This window comes from Pleurodeles waltl, chromosome 5, assembly GCF_031143425.1.
Source record: "Pleurodeles waltl isolate 20211129_DDA chromosome 5, aPleWal1.hap1.20221129, whole genome shotgun sequence".
NCBI classification, from domain to species: Eukaryota; Metazoa; Chordata; class Amphibia; order Caudata; family Salamandridae; genus Pleurodeles; species Pleurodeles waltl.
This window is the reverse complement of record NC_090444.1, coordinates 1,100,433,941-1,100,455,297: the sequence shown is the minus strand read 5'-3', so window position 1 is coordinate 1,100,455,297 and position 21,357 is coordinate 1,100,433,941. Positions and strand designations below refer to the sequence as shown.

At 41.0% G+C, this 21,357-nt stretch overlaps 1 protein-coding gene across 4 annotated transcripts in view; it reads left to right on the top strand.

Moving 5' to 3' along the window:
- LOC138296303 (uncharacterized) overlaps nt 1-21,357 on the top strand; it is a 619,236-nt gene that overhangs the window by 448,253 nt on the left and 149,626 nt on the right. For all 4 annotated transcript variants that reach the window (XM_069235314.1, XM_069235317.1, XM_069235316.1 and 1 more), the window contains one exon: nt 17,376-17,471. In XM_069235314.1, coding sequence (XP_069091415.1) covers nt 17,376-17,471 — 96 coding nt within the window. The remainder of the gene's footprint in view (nt 1-17,375; nt 17,472-21,357) is intronic.

Genomic DNA, 21,357 nt, shown 5'->3' with positions numbered 1-21,357 from the left:
ATTAAAATATTTGCAGAATGCTGGCTGGCAGAAGTAGGAGGGTAAATACAAACGTAGCCTTTGGGAACTTCAGGCAGGGAAAAGGTAACCTTTGAAAAGTTATCTTTCCTTAATATTTCTTAAAAAGTGAACTTCACCATGAATTGGATTTGTAATAACTAATAAAAATAGTTATTTAATTATTTTTCTTGCTAGTCCCATTCCAGAGATATAGTATTAGAATGTTAAATCTGTTGTCTGATTTTCTACACAGAACAACTAGACCTCACAAAATATAAAATAGCTTTTGGGTGCTACTCACTGTAAGAACATGTTAATATTATATTTCTACATGTCCTACTTCAAAATACCTTTTACCTTGCCTTATAGGTGAAAGGTCTAATAGGGGTGACACTTATATATAAATTGAAGGATTTAACCTGTCAAAAAGATTCATTTTGACAGGTCGAAATGTAGTTTTTGCTATGCTACAGTTAGGCTACGCCGGTAAGTCCGAAGCCATGTTTTACACTGTTATGGATGTGGATGGCATAATGGGAGCTGCTATGCACTGGTGACATTTAAGTTACAGGCCCTGGATACACTTTGTACCATAAACTAGGGGGTTATAGGTAAATTAAATATGGCAATTAGGAATATGCTAATTCAACCATGTGTAAAGGGGAGTGTAGGCACTTACCACTGGTTAGCAGGGATAAAGAGCACAGACATCTCAAAACCAGCAAAATATGGGATCCAGCAAAAGGGGAAAAATCCAGGGTGACCAAGCAGAAAAAGCAGCTTTCCTGCAAACTCCATGGTCACTTCCATATCGCTGAGAGGCATGCTGCTCAATAACCCTGCAACTGTTTCGTCAAGACTAACCTGTCAAACTTCACAAGTAAGCTCATATAGTGCCTTTGTACGTCCTTGTCTAGAGAGCCCATGTGAACAAGGTGCTTCAAGATCTAGGAAAAGCCAGAAGAGTGGGGATGCCACTGGGGTAGACACAGCCACATAAGAAAGTGCCTGTTAACATATTAGGAGCGTCTGTGTTCAAGCGCTAGGCCTTGACGGCATAACAACTATCTTTCTCCACCTCTTTCTTTATATGTAGTGTATCTTACTGACATCCTTTTTTCTGCCTGCTGTATACTGTCCTTTTCCTCCTCCAGTTCTAGCTATTTCATCTAGAAGTTGATGTCTTTGGGAATAGAGGCATCATAGCATTGATGAGTGGTAGCCATTAAAGAACAAGGGCCATGGAATAGTTCTTCTTCTGCAAAACCGGTGCTGTTAAAAAGGATTCTAGGAGTGAAACGTATTGCCTTTTGATTTTGGTAGTCTCAACTTGCACAAGATTTCTGTTGCTCCTGACTTATCACCCCCGGCTCACATACTTCAATTTCTACAATCTGTTCCATTTTTCTTTTTACCATAGGCAATATTAACAGCTGGATGTTTTGCAGTAGAATACTACGTTTGTTCAGTCTCACACTCAAATCACACCACCAGCTGCCTGTGTCAGTATTTCACGCTATCCATGAAGTAACAAAGACCACCAAGTGCCATTGAAAGAAAGAGTGCTGGTGTTCCCCAGAAACAAGGTTTCTAAGTACTCACTCTGTGGCAGGATTTTGGTCACCCGAGCATCTTTTAATCACCAGGAAGATTTGAAGGGAGTACAATAGAGTTATCACAGTTGCATAAAAAATGTGAAATCCCAGGTAGAGTTGAGAGGGTGCAACACTTTAATAACCCATAGAAATATGTATACATATATTTACATTACAAATTGGAATTAATTTATAGAAAGTACATATTGTGCATCAGCACCATTCTAGAACAAAACACAGACCCTTGGGTATGCACAGTGTATATTGTTTGCAGTCACTATATAATTGTGAGTACCAGAACTGTACTGAAAACAATGTAATGGCCAAAACTATGTTTGCCATTGTATCATGATTGGTAACTTATCACAATCATGCGCTATGAATTGGAGAGTCATAATTCTCCCACCAAAAATGAGATACTTTGCAACTGATTCACAAACCTTACTATTCACAAACACTGTAAACAAGGTGAAAGAAAGAAACCACAGTGACAATATACAATACAGAGTATCAATAACCCTCAAAGCAAAGTGACACAGTCTTGGAGTCCATGAAACTGAGGGGCATATTTATACTCTGATTGCGCCGGAATTGCGTCGTTTTTTTTTACGCAATTCCGAGGCAAAACTAACTCCATATTTATACTTTGGCGTTAGACGCGTCTAGCGCCAAAGTCCATGGAGTTTGCGTCATTTTTTAGCGTGGACACCTACTTTGCGTTAATGATATGCAAGGTAGGCGTTCCCGTCTAAAAAATTGACTCCGAGGCATGTGCGCCGTATTTACACTCCCGGGCAAAATTCACGCCCGGGAGTGGGCGGGTCAAAAAAAATGACGTCCAGCCGCTTTTGCGCCGTTTTTTAGCGCCTGGACAAGGCAGGCGTTAAGGGACCTGTGGGCTCGGAAGGAGCCCAGAGGTGCCCTCCCATGCCCCCAGGGACACCCCCTGCCACCCTTGCCCACCCCAGGAGGACACCCAAGGATGGAGGGACCCATCCCAGGGAAGGAAAGGTAAGTTCAGGTAAGTATTTTTTTTTATTTTTTTGTGGCATAGGGGGGCCTGATTTGTGCCCCCCTACATGCCACTATGCCCAATGACCATGCCCAGGGAACAGAAGTCCCCTGGGCATGGCCATTGGGCAAGGGGGCATGACTCCTGTCTTTTCTAAGACAGGAGTCATTTCAATGGGGGTTGGGAGTCGAAAAAAATGGCGCAAATCGGGTTGAGGCGAAAAATTTGCCTCAGCCTGACTTGCCCCATTTTTTGGCTCCCAAGCTCCATATTCCCCTACGCCGGCGCTGCCTAGTGTACGTCATTTTCTTTCACGCACACCAGGCAGCGCCGGCGGCTAACGCCGGCTAACGTCATTGAATAAATACGGCGCCCGCATGGTGCTTCAGAATGGCGTTAGCCGGCGCTAATTTTTTTGACGCAAAACTGCGTTAGCGCAGTTTTGCGTCAAAAATTATAAATATGGCCCCTGAGTTTCTGTGGCCTGGAAGCTAGGGCTTTCTCCCAATTTATGGCCAAGTAGTGCTGATTCACAAAAATAGGAATATCCTTCCACCGGAGGTATTTAAATGTTTAGGCTTAGCGGCTCCTCTCTCAAGGAGTTGAGACAGCAGTCTAGTTATCAGCAATATATACATTCACACAGGTACAGAAGGGTTTCTCTAGACCATGCAGGTATCTCTCGATATGGCTAACTTTTGAAGACAACTGGGTACTGGACTGCCGCTATATTGGCAGTGCATCTTAAACAACAAGTAACAAAATATGGTCCAGAGAGCGACTGTGAACGCCAGCAGTCACGACTCAGGTTCCCTGATGCTGCAGTAGTTCTTGAGCGTCCCTCCTCCAGTCTCTGGGAGGGCTAGAGAAGGCAATAATGTGCTTGTTCCACACATTGGTCTGGCTGGTGGTACCCATACAGGGTAGGCCAGTAGAGCCTCAGCAGTGCCATCAGGTTTGTTCCTGGGCATAGATGGTGAAGGGGGACAACCACTTGTGGTCAAGGGGAATTAGGATGGAGGAGATGGGAAGGTCACATGCAGACCTGATAGTGTTTGATGCCTGCATAAGGGCTGTCTCGGTGGAGTGGTGTGCTGAATCCTTGATTGGAGAGGGAAATTTTTTTTGATATCATCCCCAATTTACTGTCTGTTTTGTTTTTATAAATTCCATTCAGTTTCATGTTTTCTTTTCATAGACCCATTTTCAAAACAAACACTTCTAGCCTAACACCAGTATTTCACTTTAATTCTGGTTCTTTAATTAAGAACAGCCTTCTATATGTCTTCTCACCCAAGCAGCACTGGTAGAGGAGTTGGCACGCCTTTTTTTTACATCGCAGCTGGTCTTGTTTTAGCTTTACAAGTCTTGCTCTTTTGAATACTCTAAAATGACTTTTTCTGTAATTGGTTTCCAGTGCCACGGAGGATTAGTGGCGGTGACACCAAACTGCGAGGATACCAGGCTGTCCTTTCATCTTGCCCTCTGTCTGAAAGAGGGCCACATGTCCCCTGTTTACACGGCCTGGCCCGGGACAAATAAGCGCCAAATACGAGGCATCTTGTGCTGCAGGTCTGTCCAGCAAAGGGTCTTTTCACAGACAGGTGAGAGAAGGATAAAGCCGAGGAAGGAAGGACCCCTCCTTTAATGGGCAGAAAGTGTCAGTTTAAATTGCATTTAAAAACCAACGTCTGGCCATTAACCTGCCATCTTGTGAATTTAAATCCTTTAGGCTAGGGCTTCGCGGCCTAATCTACGCTTCCGTTGAATCATTTTCATCCAGTAGTGAGATAGAAGCTGCGCTCTTTCAAAAGGTTTCTTTCATTCTGTGCTCGTACAACAGAGTGACCAGGCGTCCCGGATTTGCCGGGACAATCCCGGTTTTTCGCCACCTCTCCCGCAGGTTTCGGGAAATTTTGTTTATGTCACGGTTTTTAGAAAGCCCACTCAAAAACGTCGGAAGTGTTTTTTTTTTTGTTTGTTTCTTTCCCAAATCGAATATACTATGCAGGCATTATTAGATATTTTTTTAATTAATAGTCATTACACTGGCTTTAAAAATGACATTTGATTTGTTTTCTTAGTGCCCTTCTGTAATTATATGCTGATAGACGCTGTAATTCTGTGCGGTCGGTTGAAGAAAACGTGTTGTCCTACTTCTATGTTTTTCGTGAAATGTCCCGGGTTTCGGCTTTAAAATTCTGGTCACTCTATCGTACAAGTATTATGTTTTTTTTTAACAAGAACCGCTGTGCATACTCTGAACAACCATTAACTATTGTTAGTTTTGATTTGCTGAGCAACTTTGTAGAGCCAGATATGTCACCACCAAATATGTTGCATGTCAGATATAGCATGTATCATCAGATATGTGTTACACCACCAGATTCTAACATTCAGGTAAATACGTAAAATATCAGATAAGTCCAGTACCGTCAAATCTGTAACAAACTAAGTGATATGCTCAATGCCATTTACTATTTTACAAACTGTCCTAAGTCGCTGAGTGTTGCCTTGTGGATTTGGCGGGAATCACGTTTATGTTTACAAAGGAACATGTACTGAGTCCTTTAGTGTTCGCAGGTTTCTACTGTATTTGTACAGTGCGCAGTCTGCAAACAAACCGTGATGCAATTCGCTGTGTTTCTTTTGTATGTGGATGTACACAGTAAAGATCTCTGTTGCAACCAATGTTTCTGTAAAAATAAATAATTACAGAGAGGACGCTTAGTAAAGGACAGTTTGTGTTGGAGAGAACATTTTGGTATGTATTTTTTTGTTCCTAGGTTAACGATAGGCGGAAAAGTCACTGAAAGATGCGTGCTAAAGGAAAAATTCTTGTTTTTATTTAATAGATTATAATGTCGCTCCATCTAAGAACCTAGGCCTCATATTATGGCATAAACATGACACATGATTTGCCCCTGAGTTCACCAATGGTATTCTTGCCTCTCAATGCAGTGATCTAATCATATGTACTAAGGTGAAACGCTTAGGCCTGTTAAAGGAATATATTTTTGTGATTTTGAAGAAACTTTATTGTTTCGGCTCATGCATGAGCAGGTATTGCCCAATCGGACCCTTGGCTCGGCTCAGACTGGGCTCTCCCTGTAGATTTGCTGGCTCGCCCTACTCTACAGTTAACCCTATAGTTGTGATATACAACCGCTTTCACTACAATCACATTTTCATATCAGTACTTTTTGGAACAGAGAATCTTTACTTGCAAGTGCTCCCTAGCATGGCACATCCAAGATGAAAACATATACATTAAGAGACCAGGCCTAAAAAGCAAAGGCAACCGTCACTTCACTATGACCTGGCAGTTTAGGGACAGACAGGCTGTCAAATCAAATTGTTCTGCCTGAGGAGACAGCAGAGCCTCAGCTGATGGACATCTAGTCGTTCTCTGACGCCTATATGGAGTGGGTGATTCACAAGGTTACTGGAGGAGGCATCTGCTCTTTTTTGGTGGATGCCTTTCAATTACCGCCTTAGTTCTTAGACTATTCCGGAAAATAACAGGGCAGCATAGGAAGGCCAATTAACTACTACATTGTATGGTTTGATTAACAAAAACAGTGCACACACAGGCATGACCCCAGTAAGCAAATATGCAAAATGCACCTGAAAATGAAAAAATATATTGTATTCTAAATGAATTCTTCTGTTATATTTTATAAACTCACAATAAATTACTTTGCCCGTCATTTAAATGGCTGTGATATGTGGCTGACAAGTCTTTCTTTCTCACTTCTTGTGCTAAATATTGTGAACAAAGATCTGCTACTCAGACCAGCTTTAAAGCATCCTGTCATTATGATTCATGTGACCATAGGTAGCAGAAGAAACCTGGCATAATACTTTCTAGGCTAACTTGAAACTAGAGTGGGAATACTTGGGCAGCTTGCAAACAACCATCATTTCAAGCAGTGACTTTATTCTTTCCAGGTAGAAATGATCAAGCAAAATAGCCACAGATGAGGCAGTTTTAAAGAGTTCAGTTCAGGTAATGGGTACACAAGACACTGGGCCAACTTTCTTTACTCGAGAAGAGCTCAAAAATCTTTTAGTGCATGACGTCCTTTTGAATTACATTTAAACATGCACAATTTTTAACAAAAAAAGAAATAAAAAAGGTTTTCATAATGATGAAGCCCTGCCTACGTCACATTAATTTTCATGATGTTGTAAGACAAAAAGCGAGAAAGAAACCATTATCTATAATAAATCAAAGGCCTTATTTTGATGTGCTACATAAAAGAAATTGCTTAGACTGTTTTTTTCCCACAATAATTGCATTGATAACTCTGACAAAGACTCATGGACTTTTAACATCGCTACATGATCATTTTTTTCCAAATGCCTTGATCCTCTGTCTTCTGATAATTAGACATCACCAGAGACTGCCTAAACCTTTTGGGGTGCCAAAAAAGTCAAACAAAACTGTCTTATTTAAACCCCTTAAAGTTTATATCCAATTATAGAGCACTTTCTCACCATTCTTACATTCCCCATTAATAGAGATCCTTGCACTCCCTAGCATACGCCAACCAAAGTTGTACAAATTGATGCAAATACACGGACCCACACCTGTAACCTTCACTGTTCTACCTGACTTTAGATTTGTTTTGGCACTCATCTCACAGTGTCCTACTTCTGTCATCAGAATGACATATATAGCTTCAGAGAAATCTATCTACTCTTCTCAGTTCAATTAACTGTTATCTCATGTCCTCTGAAAAGCCAGTATCTGCACTGCCTAATTTGTAAAAAAAAAAAAAAAAAAAAAAAAAAAAAGTACCAGTGCCCAAAGCTGTGCTCAGAAGCTCGCAGCTGACACTATTAAACGTCAGTGCACCAAATACAAGGCTGCATATTCCTGAATCCGAATCTGGCCTCTTCAATCCACCTCCAGACACTCCTGTCCCTTTATCTAACTATTACAGATCCCTGCTTTTTCCTTTTATGGAGTTTCTCCATCTTTCTCCTCCTCCATCTTTCTGCTTTGTTTGCTTTTCCCTCTCTCTCTGTGTTTGAAGCAAAATAATAAGGGCTGGTCTCCAAAATTGAGTACCGGTGGCTCCCACCGGCAACTGCAAGTTCAAATTAAGCACTGGATTATATGCCTTTGTAAGTCATTCTATGCATCATTTAAAGTTTTGCAGGCAGTTTGCCAGGCAGCAACATCAGTGGAGATCATGGCTCAGATCCCGTGGCGGAGGCCCACCCACCATACTCAGAAATCCCTACCTGCCTGGTGGAGAGCTCTGGGCCTTCAATTCATCTGTCTGTATGACATGCCTCCAGTGATGCAGCAAATGCACTGAAAGCACCAGTGAACGTGTACAGCGTTTGTTTGCCCCTCTTGGCATTCATTTTTTGTTTTTTTTTCAGAAACAAACTCACAAAGCAGAAGTGTGTTTCTGAAAAACGAAAACAGTGGTTCTGACCAGCTGAGATGTTTTTCCATGGATGTTGGGGCCATTACGTTTCTTCCCGGCCTTGTTCTCCCATGCATCACCACCAGATAGAGCATCAACACTGTGACCTAGCAGACTCGTGGTGAATGGGTCTCCAGATCAAATGTTTCTGATGGTGGAGCCAGCTGACTCTCCCTCATCACAAGCTCATCAGTTCCCCGGACTCAAAGTGACATGAGGGAACTGCAAGTTTGATGGGGCATGAGCACTGCACATTTATGGCAGCGCTCCCTCTCTGCTACAGTCTAACTGAGGCCCTCTGTCTCTCTACGGGTTTGCTATCATCACTCAGTGTGCCTTATGGACCAGGACACAGGTCTATAGAATTTAAATCTCGGAGAGACACTGCCACCAAAGAGATTTTGAGAACATACCCTGATAACAAGTTAGGTTGGGTTAATGTGCACAAAGAGGCAAGAATCGAGTTCTAACTGTTTGTGTACACGTGTGTCCCACTTCTGGCTTTGAGCTCTAGGGTCCAGCTTCAGGATTTAGCCATCTTTTCTGACCTCTACTGGCAAAATCATTGCACTTTCCATTTGAAAGCTTATTGCTGCTGCCATCTGGTACCCCAGAAATGTTAAGATGAAATGGGCAAGATTTTGCATCTTGCAACGTACAAGGTGCCCATAAAGCTTGAAAACATGACCACACTTCTTACCTGGCCTAGCTTACCGGAGCTTCACCAGAGCAGCCACACAATGTACGGTGCGGCTTAGACGTGTAAGGTCAGGCCTAAAAAAACGAAGGCTGGACCTTTTCATGCTTGGAGAGAGCCGAGTGTTGTTCCTTAGCACACCATGCAAGCTTTTAGCTCTTTAACCCTTACTATCTCCCTCCCCGTATCTCTCATCCACTTTCCTACCCAGAGCTTGTTTCTGCAGGAAAAAGAAAAATCAAGATAAAGGAAGGTAGAGCCGAGCTGGTTCTTCTTTTAACACTACAGGTGGAAAGCAGGAGATAAAGTGGTTAGGAAAGGGGGAGCAATAGGAAAATTCTCACCTGAGAAGTTGGAAAATTCGTTCACCTCAGTGAAACAGGCAAAGGTTTCTAATTTTAGCAAGGTGAAGTTTCCCTGTCCACTGCCTTCACAACTGGGGTGTTTTTTAGTCGCTAGATGTCCCATCAAACAAAGTCCAATATATATGTGTCTGGGGAACAATGTAGGATTTAAGACAGGGGATGGGAATTGAGCAGCGTTGCAGAGGCTGCAGTAGGAGTGACTTGCAGCACTCTGGAATAGGCTGGGCTAAGAAAACTCCCACAAAGGAACTTTGCTTGGAGGCAGGAGTGCTATATCCAGGTGATGGTGCACAAGATATGCTAGGAGGACGAGCTCTATATAATCTAGGGATGTGCCCAAATTACCCTAAACACATTGTGATGCGTCAGGAAAAATTCAACAATATCATTTAGTCTCAGTGAAAGCCCAAATTAATCACTGGAAAGCCAAAACAAATGGCAAAACAAAAAGAGCTTTATTTCTTAATTGGATTCAGGGGAGATGTTTTTAGTTCACTCACACCCCTTGGATATGTCTATACAATAAATGTTTAAATGAGAAAACTAAATATAAAGTCAACTAATATACACACCATACAATACACAGTCCAATCGTTAACTCCTTATTTCCTCCATTCATTTGTTCATGGGTGTGTTATTGGATGGTTGCAGTTAAATAACATCTGGGGGTATTGTGCCCCATGGCAGTTGTGATCTTGAGACTACCTCTTTACAATGGACTGGCTACTATAATGAAAGCATTGATTTTTTCCTGACACGTCACATTATTTTTGAAGGAGAACGAGCTCTGGCATGGCATTGCTGTCAACCCCTGCCCAACCACTTTCTTCTCTTGCACCGCAGTAGGCACAGTTTCCTGTTGCTTGTTCGTTGCAACATGGTAGTGGGGGGGTAGGGAATTTTCCCAAGGAGCTCTTCTTTGAAATCTAGCCAAGCCTAGCATAAGAACATCTCCGTCAGTACCTTCATCCACCATCTATCTCTGCTTGGACTTTTGGGGTTTTTGGTGGATTTCCAGGCTGTTCTTTCAGGCGATCCTGGGGGGTTCCGCTGCACATCTAGAGTTTGTCTGCATATCAGCACTGAATCCCCAATGTTAATGAGCTACCTAATCAGCAGTTGCTGAATCATCATTCAAGTCTCCGTCCTGCTCATTGGCCTGGATGTTAAGCTCACCCATTCACCCTGCACCTCCATGCCTGGACAAGGATTGGTGCAGCAGTTCTGGTAGGTAGTTGCATCCTGCTTGCACATTAAGTATACATTATCTTAAAAACAAGTGCAGAGTTGGGAGAATTTTCCAAAAGGTTCCAAGAGACAAATTCACAATAAAGTTATAACTGGTAATGGCACATTTGAGTGGCAGAAAGATGGACCTCTTTGCACAGTGATTATGCATTAGCCTTTACTTCTATGTAATTCATTGTAGGCAAAAGGTATTTAATCAATGTAAGGCAGTTGGGGGTAATTACTACTGACAAATACTGTTTCTGACATAGGGTTTTATGTGAAAATTCTAAGACCTAATCCCTATGTATATATGATAAATAAATGACATAGGTCAGGCTGTTAACTTGTTCTTCCAATTTGTCTCCTGGGTTTTTCATTATTTGATCTCGGAAAAGAAAGAATAATCAAGTATTTTATCTTGTATTTAGAACTAACACTGCTCTATAAAGTAACATTTTAGAGACAGGGGTACATTATTTCTTTCTTTTCCTGGAAGACATGATCTAAAATCTCTTACGGGTGGAAGCTGTGTAGCTATGGGAATATATTGTCCTCATTTTTAGAAAGATTAGCACATATGAGGAATAATGGATGAACTTGCAGCCAGCCAGTGGAAAGGTGCTTTGTACACAGCTGTGACACATGCCAGTACCTTTTAAGTACTCTTCAACTTTTTAGGTATAGCATAGAGACACTTGTCTGATGAAGTATCATCAAAAAAATATTGGTGACAAAAAGATCACCTTTTGTAAAAACAAAAATATTGATAAAAATATAGAAGACAACAATATCATTAGAAAATAGGTAAGTGTATTGAGTTTTAATTTTTAGAGACTACATTAACTTTAAAACATATTTTAACTTTAAACATATTATTAAACTTACAATATTGATACTTATGAAATTGAAAAAATATTTAAAATTATAACTTACAAACATAACATAAAATATACACTTTAAAAGAATCACCCAAAAATTACCATTGCTTAAAAAAACATATAACTTGAACATAAATATTAAAAAACACTACTAATAATGTATTTTAATTACAAACAATAGATATTAAATATTAAACAGTAGGATTATAACATTAAAATAAACAATCTATTAACAAAAAATATTATTACAAGGGAAATAAAAAAAAAAGTTTTTGAAATGAAAGCAAAAAATATATATTAAAATATATTTTTTTTAATTACAAATTACACGTGTTGGGTAATTAATTCACTATTGTCAATCCAAGCCGACTAATTACAAGGTAAGAGTTGCACTTTGGGGGGGCTTAGATTTACTATTCTGGTGCCAACATAAGCAAAAGTAGGGAATGTGTTTGACATTGGAGGGTCAGATGTGCTATTCCCACCCCAATCTCAGCAACAGTAGGCAAAATGTTGGAATTTAGAAAGGTCAGATTTACTATTCACACTCCAATTAAGCAACAGGATTAAAAATTATGTTCTTTGCAGGCATTACATTTGCTAACATCACTCCCAATCTATTTAAATAAGACAGTTAAATATAGGCAAAAATTACAATTTTAAAATAACTTTAAAATAATGGATTTATTCATTAAATGTGAAACAAACAAAAATAAGAATAATACGTACACATTCTGTATTACAAAACAAATGATTTTTAAATAAATGCTTTCAGTTAAAAGGCTTTGCATCATTCTATCCTACAATAAATACGAATTCTAACAATTAAAATTAGTTAAAATATAAACAATTATGAATTATTAATATTACATAAAGTTAAATACAAGTAGCAGTAATTTAATCAAATAATAAAAAGGTAAATATCAAAATTAAAAAAATACATATATTGATAAACTGATTACCAATTAATTTAAAATCAACTAATAATCAAAATAACAAAATAATTACCAATTGCATAAACTAATTAAAATAAAATGTAATTATAAAATAATAAAAAATAATTTGTATGTTAAAAACTTCCTCTTGAATTCCTGATAACCCAACAACCCGCTACTAAATAAACAGTTTCTAATGAAATAAAAATAATGACATTTCATATTGAAATTTACAAAATATTCTAAAACAAACTAAACACAAATATATTTACAATACTAATGGCATATAATAATAAAATAACTCAAATGTATCACAAATTAAAAAACAATATATTCAGCTAAATTAAATAAAATGATGTTCTATACAACATTATTTAAAAAAAATTAAGGGTTTGAGGATGGGTACTTCATCACAAGCATGACAAATTTGCCACCCACCTTATTACAAGTGGCATAGCATATAATAAACTTGTAATAGGGCGGATGGGATTTCTGTCACATGCGTGATGACGTTACCCATCTGTCAAGCTCAAAATCATGCATGAAATACCTAGATACATGATATTCTTACCTTCTCTGTTCTGTTCCACGATATTCTTAACTTCACAATATTTTGAAACAACATTTATCTCTTGTAAATACTTTTTAACATGACATTTTGTCTGAACTCGCTAGAGGCAGATAGCGGTCTTGCCATATGTATACATGCATATAAATGTAGCTGGTCTTTGGTTTAGCCCTCTTTCTCCATTGGTGAGATCAACTGTCATTCTCATTTTGTTTCCGTCCACCAAGGCATAAAGCATGGCGCTATGGGTCAGCCCACTTCAGTCATTGGTTCTTTTGCACCTTGAGTGATGGCATTTTGCCCATCACAGGTGCACATTCTCGTGGAAAGAAGTAATCTTCAGTGCCAGGACTGGTGAGCCAATGCTTAGCTAATGTTTTTTTTATGTGCATATTTTTAGGCATACTTGTGTGTTTAAACTATCTGCAGTTGATTATAATTCAAACACAACAGTACTTTTTCTCTGTGTCAATAAAAATAGATGTTCCTGTGATGTGCATTAAAACTAACATGGTTTCTATACATGTTCTGAGCGCACATGTATGCTAGAAAACATGTATACTGTTTTATTAGAATTATTTGTGAAGGTTATTTTTTTTTACAAAAAAACATATTTATTGCATATGTGTGCAATAAAAAAAAAATCCAAAATACCCACTGCACCAGTTTTCTAAGACCTGACAAACTGGCATCGCCTTTGCTTCTTAGACACACAGAAAGCATTGCAGTGTGGAAAATATATTGATGGGTTAAGTCTACTCTAAAAGTCTGTCTAAAAGTCAATTTGTAATCTCGACTGTCACGTAGAAGAAACCTGAAGATACCCATCTCGGCCTGTTAGATACCAGCCGTGAAGTGCAGGGCCTGGGCATGAAGGGGTCATTATGTAAATAGAGATGCCGCCGCCACACTTGCCAACGCGGTTTTAACTCTACTAGGTAGGGGCCTCTGTCATGTGCAACCCCTGATGGCACCGGACCGGCTGAAATTAGGACGGGGGCTAGAATCCTGGCAATGACGTATGCCGACAAGGCTTCTCCACGTGTGAACTCTCGCTGTTCCATCTGTAAACATGGCGCCCTGCAGGTAGCATTCTGCCCCACCATGCCAGGGCAGTGTTTCTCAGCTCTCTGGGAAACTCCAAGTAGGCGTGTGAAATGTTTCTTATAGCTATCGCATCAGTCCAAGAAGCCATCGTTTTCCTTTCTGGGGAAGCACCCTGCACGCTATCCTCACATCAGCAGCATACCTGTTTATTTATATAAAAGGTAATGTCCTCCATGAGGCCCTATATTGGAGAGTGTAAATTAATTAAAGGAAGCCAACAGTTATAGCAACACCAGATGCCATTTCAGCCGTGCACTTAAGTTAACTGTGCGAACAGCTGGGGATTTAATATTTTCCTTGCTTTTGGTTACGCATTAGTAGTAATTTATTTCAGCCGAATTTGTAACATGATCCATAGGAGAAACGGGTTGTAAATTCGGATGTACCTGCAAGTACTCGCGGAATATGACAAGAATTGCTCTATTCCTTTCTGCTGCGGAAAGGAATAGAGCAATTCTTGTCATATTCCGCAAGAAGCGCCGGAAGTCGCAGGAAGGGACATTGAGAATGGGAGAGGGAGGGGTACAGTTCGGGACATCAACAGCATTGACTCAGTTGAGTAGTAAGGAGAAGTAGCACAGCAGCAGTAGTACATGGCCCCAAAGTTCTTCTTAGAAGCCTCTCACCAGAGCTGCCAAATCCCAGGAATGCGAGTACCCAGGCTGATTCCATCTTACACCTCTTCTGTCCACCATCCCTAATCTTCCTGTCTCTTTATCTCACATTAAGCACTGCACTTTTTACATCTACATTCTATACTGCCCTGTTTTGTACCCGATTATACCTGAACATGGTGTGCCAGGGTAGATGGCAGCTGTGTGCATGTGTAGCACTGAGTGCCAGGAGCAGCACGCCCACCACTCCGTGTTTTCTGCAGGTTGTCACTCCTCAATGTTAAAGTGGACACTGAAGGTGCCTCAAGGGTGGGGACAGACACAAACTGCATCCACCATCATGAGGGTCTGCAGATGACCTCGAATGCCAGAGTGTCAGGTCACAGGTATTAGCAGTGAGACCCATGCTTCTCCGTCACTGTAGAAGTGCCCTCAACCAGCACTGGAAGAAGGCCAGGGACACCCCATGAACAAGTGGGAGATCTTAGGGGTCCATGGCACTGTGCATCCTCTTTCCCAAAGGGCACCCGGAGGTAGCAAGTGAGTGATATGTATGTACTATACATTAGGGCACCTACACCTACATTTTGTCAGTGTTCATGTTCAGTAAAATGGAGAATGGGATAGGGAAACAGATTCCACCATTGGCATGGGGCCATACTCATATGAACTGGAGGGAATACTCACTTTGGTATGTGTAAAGTCTGCGGCAGTAAAAACAAAACAAAAAAACAACAAGCAGCAATTGTTTCCTACGTGCAATGCATCTATGAGAAAGGAATGTAATGTGCAATGATTCGGTGTACCTTTGGGAAGTAATATAGCAGATTGCATTGCATGCATGCCATAGGATAGGGGTCTTCAAATTGGGGGGGGGGACGTCCCCCTAGGGAGGCCTTAAGTGATCCCGGGGAGAGGGATGGAGGGGGGAGCATCAGGCTCTGGTCAAAAGAGGGTTTATGCAGATAAAAGCCCTTTGTGTCAAGTAGAAAAATGGTTACTGTTTTTTTTTTTAAAGGTAACAGAACTTAACTGCAATGTTTAAAGAAGTCTAGACATTTTTAAACATTACCAGCTTAACAGAATAGTTATGAAAAATTCTAAGGGGGGGGGGGGGCGATGATTTATTTTTTTTCCACTGGGGGGCGTGTTTGAAAACCACTGCCATAGGAGGAGGTATGCTACACCAAACATCCAATAGCATGAGGTGAGAACAAATTACTCCTCTTGGTGGAGCCAAAATCCACTCTATCAATATTTTAAAACATTGGTGACATTAGGTAATGCAGACAATTGCACTGTCATACCAGGCCTATAAAGGAGTTCTGTGGCTCCTTCTGCTCCCTCGCAGGAAAAAAAGCGCCCAGAAGACAAGTTACACTGTGAGTACAGATTATGTAATTTGGCCTAGAACTGCCTGGTTTCTTCAAAGGAGTTCAGAAACGTCTTTCCATAACACCAAATACTGCCTATCTATCCGCTACCAATTCTGCGCTGTAAAACGAAATAGATATATTGCACAGAACAGCAAATAGGAGCTTTGCTGAGGCGGGCAGCTGACCCAAGCCCTGTTCATTGAGATGTGAAGGTACTGCTAATGATGTGCGAGGTCTCAGAAATGTATCACAGCGCCGTAGCTAGCACCTGGCAACACTGCACACTGTGGTGCTGGCACACTTTGGCTGCTGAGTGCAAAAATCCCCTCTGAGAGGCATCCTGGTTGCGAGCAAGGCGTGGCGTTTACTTCCAAGGCCGCGCCTGCAGAAAACCCCACCACACGTGTACTGCCTTCTAAAAGAAGGCCTCAAAATCCAACACACGACTCTTATTTTGATTCCTTTGTAGCCCTTCAACTCTTGTACAGCTACTAAACTTGATTTCCTTATATTAATGCAACTGTTATTCACGTTTTAAAATCCCCCATGGGCGCTTAGTAACCATGCACTGCGTGGTGATGTCATCCGTAATGCGCATTACGTAAGGCTTGCAAAACACAACACGTGTGTCCACATCGCAAAAGGCTTTCGAGGGATACCTTGCCTGACATCTGTTCCCCGGGGTTAACCTCTAGTATAATTATCTTCACAAAGGTGAAGGTTACAGAGTACATCACGTCATATATTGTCATTTTTTACAATTATTGACAGTAATATGTATTGAAATATCAAGTAATGTTGCCAACCGCAACCTGTGCCCATTGTTTGCAACTTTTTGGGTTCTGCAACTTTGTGTGACTTCAGCAGGTATGAGATTGTGTTCACTCCTACGAGGCCGTCCCCTTCCACCTGATAACACCCAATTTGCATGATGGATTTCAGACTGTGTGACACAATGCTAGTGTGTGCTGCGCTCGCGAAGACTTTTGTCGCAAAAAAGAAATTGTGCACGGAAGTGGATCAATGTTGTCATGCACGTCGCTTTGCGTCACACAACCGGTCTCTCAAAACATTTAGTAAATCTGGGCCAAGTTTTGAAACGACTATTGTGTTCCCGAGGATTCCTCTTCAACACTCGCAACCACTGTTTGTGGGAATGAAATAAACTTTCTACAGCACTTCCGCACAGAACCATATCTCACCATCCAAAATAGGGAGCAAATTATGGCTTTCGTGTATTTTTCTTTGCAATGCCTGTCTGTGTGCCCATCCAGGCGTGTTCTTAGATGTGGTTAGAAGCCAGGACACTGGTGTGGCGTGGAAGGCGGATGCGGGGCATCCGGACCACCGCAAAACGTGGGTACAAGCTTGCTTAACAACTGAGTTACGTATTCACATACGTGTGTATGCCACACATCATTTTAGAGCACGTTTCTTTTGAGTGCACATTAACAATATGACAATTATTAGCCCATTGTTCTAAATACAAATTATTTTCCCTCCTGTGTATAACTGATCTACTACAAGCTAAATAGTGACTATTTTTTCTTGCAGATCCCTTTTCCGGCACCAGTGCCCTCTGAACTCCAGGCTCATCACCTCGGCAAACACAAGGAGACTCCTGAAGAAACCGAGAAAAAGTTTCCCAAAGTAGGTGACAAAAATGTAGGGATTAGTCGCTCTCTGTCAGCTGGATCTCTCAGCTGGCCATACATTGAGCCCTCGCCCAGTGCTAGGGATTATACTTATTTTCTACTCTTTCTAATTACTTTCGGTGTCCTTATCTAAGTAGGTGTTGAAAAGCTATCACTTCCTAGTTTAACAGATCTAAAACGGATGCATGACCCCCTCCGGTCCCAGTTTCTTTTATCTTGCTCTGCTGCAGAACTGCTTCTGTCAGTAAGGGAACCCTAAGCCCTGCTTGGTTACCGTACTGTGCATAATCAAGAAGCAGGACTGCCCATGTTATTTCTTTTGTTTAAATATTTTTTTGCAGATTTCTATAGCGCGAACAATGCTCGAAGGTATTGGAGCTATTTACATGAGCTCCATTTACATTACACAAGGACACATTCATTTTTGTGTTTTTAGTCACGGTGAGATAAAGTGATTTGCCCAGAAACAGGGCGTTGAGCTTGGACTTCAATTCACCGAAATGCCAGGGGTAGCAGAAGTGACATCCCACGCCATTTGACCTCCACTTTCACTCATAGACACATACTTACATACACAGATTCACACTTATATACAGTCTCTCTCACATAAACACACTCACACCCGCAATCACGCACACAACATACATTCAAAAGCATTTTTTACTTACCTCAGCTGCCATGGAAGGGCATATTCCAGCTAATTGTCCTCCATTTTCATTACACCAAAAGTGAATAATACCTTATTATTAATCACTATTATTCTGATAAAAAGACAGAAAACTGAGAGAGTGGAGCCCCAACTGACGTCCATAAGGACGAGCAGCCACTGTGTTTCTGGCGCTGAATTTGCCACCTTTGAGGCCACGGGTCGCAGTGTCAGGGGTAGCAGAAGGCAAGCCAGGGGTTGCACCTGCGACCCCAAATGACGTCCATGGTGTTGAGCCGACGCCGAGACTCGAACTTGATCCCCAGTTCCTATCGCTCTTTATGGATTCGGATACAGTGCTTTAAATGGACAGGTACGGCCAGGTATTGAGTACCTGTAATTTAATTTGAAAGGAAGAGTATCTGCACTTCTCGGCAATGCTGCAATACATTTAATGGGAGAGTATTGGCACTTTTCATGAACAAATACTGTAGATTGTGAGTAACAGCACTTCTATGTTTCCATTTAAAGCAATGGATATCAAATAGTAGATAGCTGTGTGTGTCAAGTTTATGTGTAGGTGCGGTGACAAAAACAAGCTAAATCACAACTTGGGTCCTCACGCACAGCATCTGCACTACCCTAAGACAGATACACTTCCATCCATGGCACTGCCACAGAGTAGCCTGCTACCCGTCTGCAAAAGTGCTTCAGCGCCTCGTCATTGGTAAGAAGTGCTATGTAAATACAACGAATTATATAACATAGAAACATATTCAGTACCTTCAAGTTAAGGTTTGTTGTCTTCTGTTTTACAGACCACATGGCCTGACGGAGCAATTTAGCATGTTTTTCCACTTCCACTACTGTTTTATGAAACTGAAGCAAAACAAAGGCTGGTGCTAGACAAGGCGATTGTAAGCAATGCCCTCGGGTTGCATTAGCTAGGGAGTGCCAGATTACCAATACTCAAAGTTTTACATAGGCGAGGGCTTGCAAAAAGAGAAACAAGCACTGACAAAACCCAATATGACTGTGCTCTAAAAGGCTCATCTATTGGCTCTGCAAAAGCTTGGTGCAAATTGCATGTGTGTGCATGCATCACGATGTGTGCACACAAATGGCTGGCAATCTTCCAATGGGATTTCTACTAAATAAAACACATTCCAAGACAGCAATGCGCATGCCTGTGTTGTGATATGTGGTGAGTGCATTATGATGAGTACAGGCACATGCGTCGCAAAGCAGGTGTCTATATTTAAATTAACTTTCTATCATGACAGGGAGCAAAATTAGAATGCTAAAGTATTAAAATAAAGAAACAAAACTGTGTACAAAGCACCAATAGGAATTTGAGCATCCTGATAGCCCTCTGCAGCTGCCGGGCCCTAGTTAAAAAAAACCTATAAAAAGGACAATTTAAAAACAAATAAATTAAGAGGAGTAGTGCGGGGAGAGAGAATGAAAGGAGTGTGCCGAGGGAAAGAGTAAAAAAGCAGCGAGAAAGCACAAGGAAATACATGTATTCCCATGGGGTGCTGAATGTAAAATAATAAAGAGACCCCAAAATTGCAGTAGAAGGATACAACTCAGTCAGTCAGATCAGTGTTAGACTAAATTCCTCCCCTGGAGTATGAACACATTACTTGTGTCCTTCTCTGCTAATTTTTCAGGTGCTACTTTTTTCTTTTTGTTTGAGCACTGCACAAAAGTGCATGTGTTTTCTAGTTGGCTGCCCTATGTATTCCATCCTTCAGCCGTGCTTATGTTGCTCTTTCTCTCCCTTTGCCCTTCTTCCCACCTTGTGATGCACTGGCCTAGTGTGCTTCTCCCCTTGCATTGCTTTCTCGCCTGCGTGCTTCACCCCACTAACTCCACGTTGTGCTCTCTCATTTGTTTGCATCCCCGCTCCCTGTTTCTCACTCTGTTTGCTTCCCTCCCCGTGCTGCTTCCCTCCACATGCACCCCATTGCTTCCGCCAACTCAGTGTTGCTTCCCCAACCCCAGTGTCCATGATTCTGCCCTTCCTCCATGTTGCTTCCTATCACACACGCTGTACTTTTCTTAATTTATTGCTTTTGTTTACCGATCAAACAAAAAGAAAGTGCGTCATTTTGTAGGCACATATATGCTTGGTGCTCACACCTAACAAATTATATGGTCTGCTGCATCACAGGCTTTTTTCACGTTTTTAGCCATGCTGCACAACATCAAGGATTCTGTACAGCATGGTTAAAACCACTGGCAATTCCAAGTGGATCCAAAATCGCGGCCTATTGGCTTTGCCAATGTTGGTTATTTGATGTATTACTAAAGCAAGATTTAGGTGTCATGAAGTCACATATTTCTCCTTTCAAATGAAAATTAACCACTTTATATAGACAAGAATTTAACTTAGTTGGTATTTCTTTGGAATTATACTCTTAAAATATAGTATGGCCAAATAACAAAATTACTCCCTCCATGTCCCTTTCTCTCTATTCATGTCTGTTTCCTAGTGTTGAAATGATGCAGTTGGCAGTGTGCGTTCCATTTTGGGTTGAATGTCATAGTTATATTTTCATCCAGTTCACTGGAGAGTCACTTGTGGACTAATGGTTAAAGCAGTGCTTAATTTGTAAATAAAAACGTGCCAGTGCCCAAAGTTCTCCTCTGAAACATGTGGCTTCTGTAATTACATGTGCACGGAATACTGAGGCAGTGTAATCCTGAAGCCATCTCAAACCTCTTAAATTCATTTACAGCCACTCCCTGCCCCTTCAGCTCACTCTTGCAACTTTCTGCCTTTCTACCTTTGTGATGCTTTCGTTTTTCTCTTCCTCTGTCTTTCCCTAATGTGTCTTTTGCTTGCAGTAAATGCTTGAGGCAGAAAATACGTACCAGCCTTCAAATCTAAGTGGCGGTACCACACACCGGAAACCACCGGCTCAAATTAAGCACTGGGTTAAAGTCTAAGGCACTCAGCCTGGAGGTTACCGGTTTTAAGTTCTCCTCTCTCTGTTACAAAGAGTCTGCTTAAAGGTGTGTTCTATTCCAAAGAATTTCAAAAGTCAATGAAATATATCAAAGCTTAATTGTTTTAATACTGCAACAATATGTCCACAATTGTATTTCTTAATAGAATAGTTAGGTAAAAATGCATTTTTATTGCTAAGCACATATTTTTGTATAGCAATTTTTCTGCAAATATCTGTTTGTTAAAGAGGAAACACTTATATCTCTGTCTCTTTTTCTC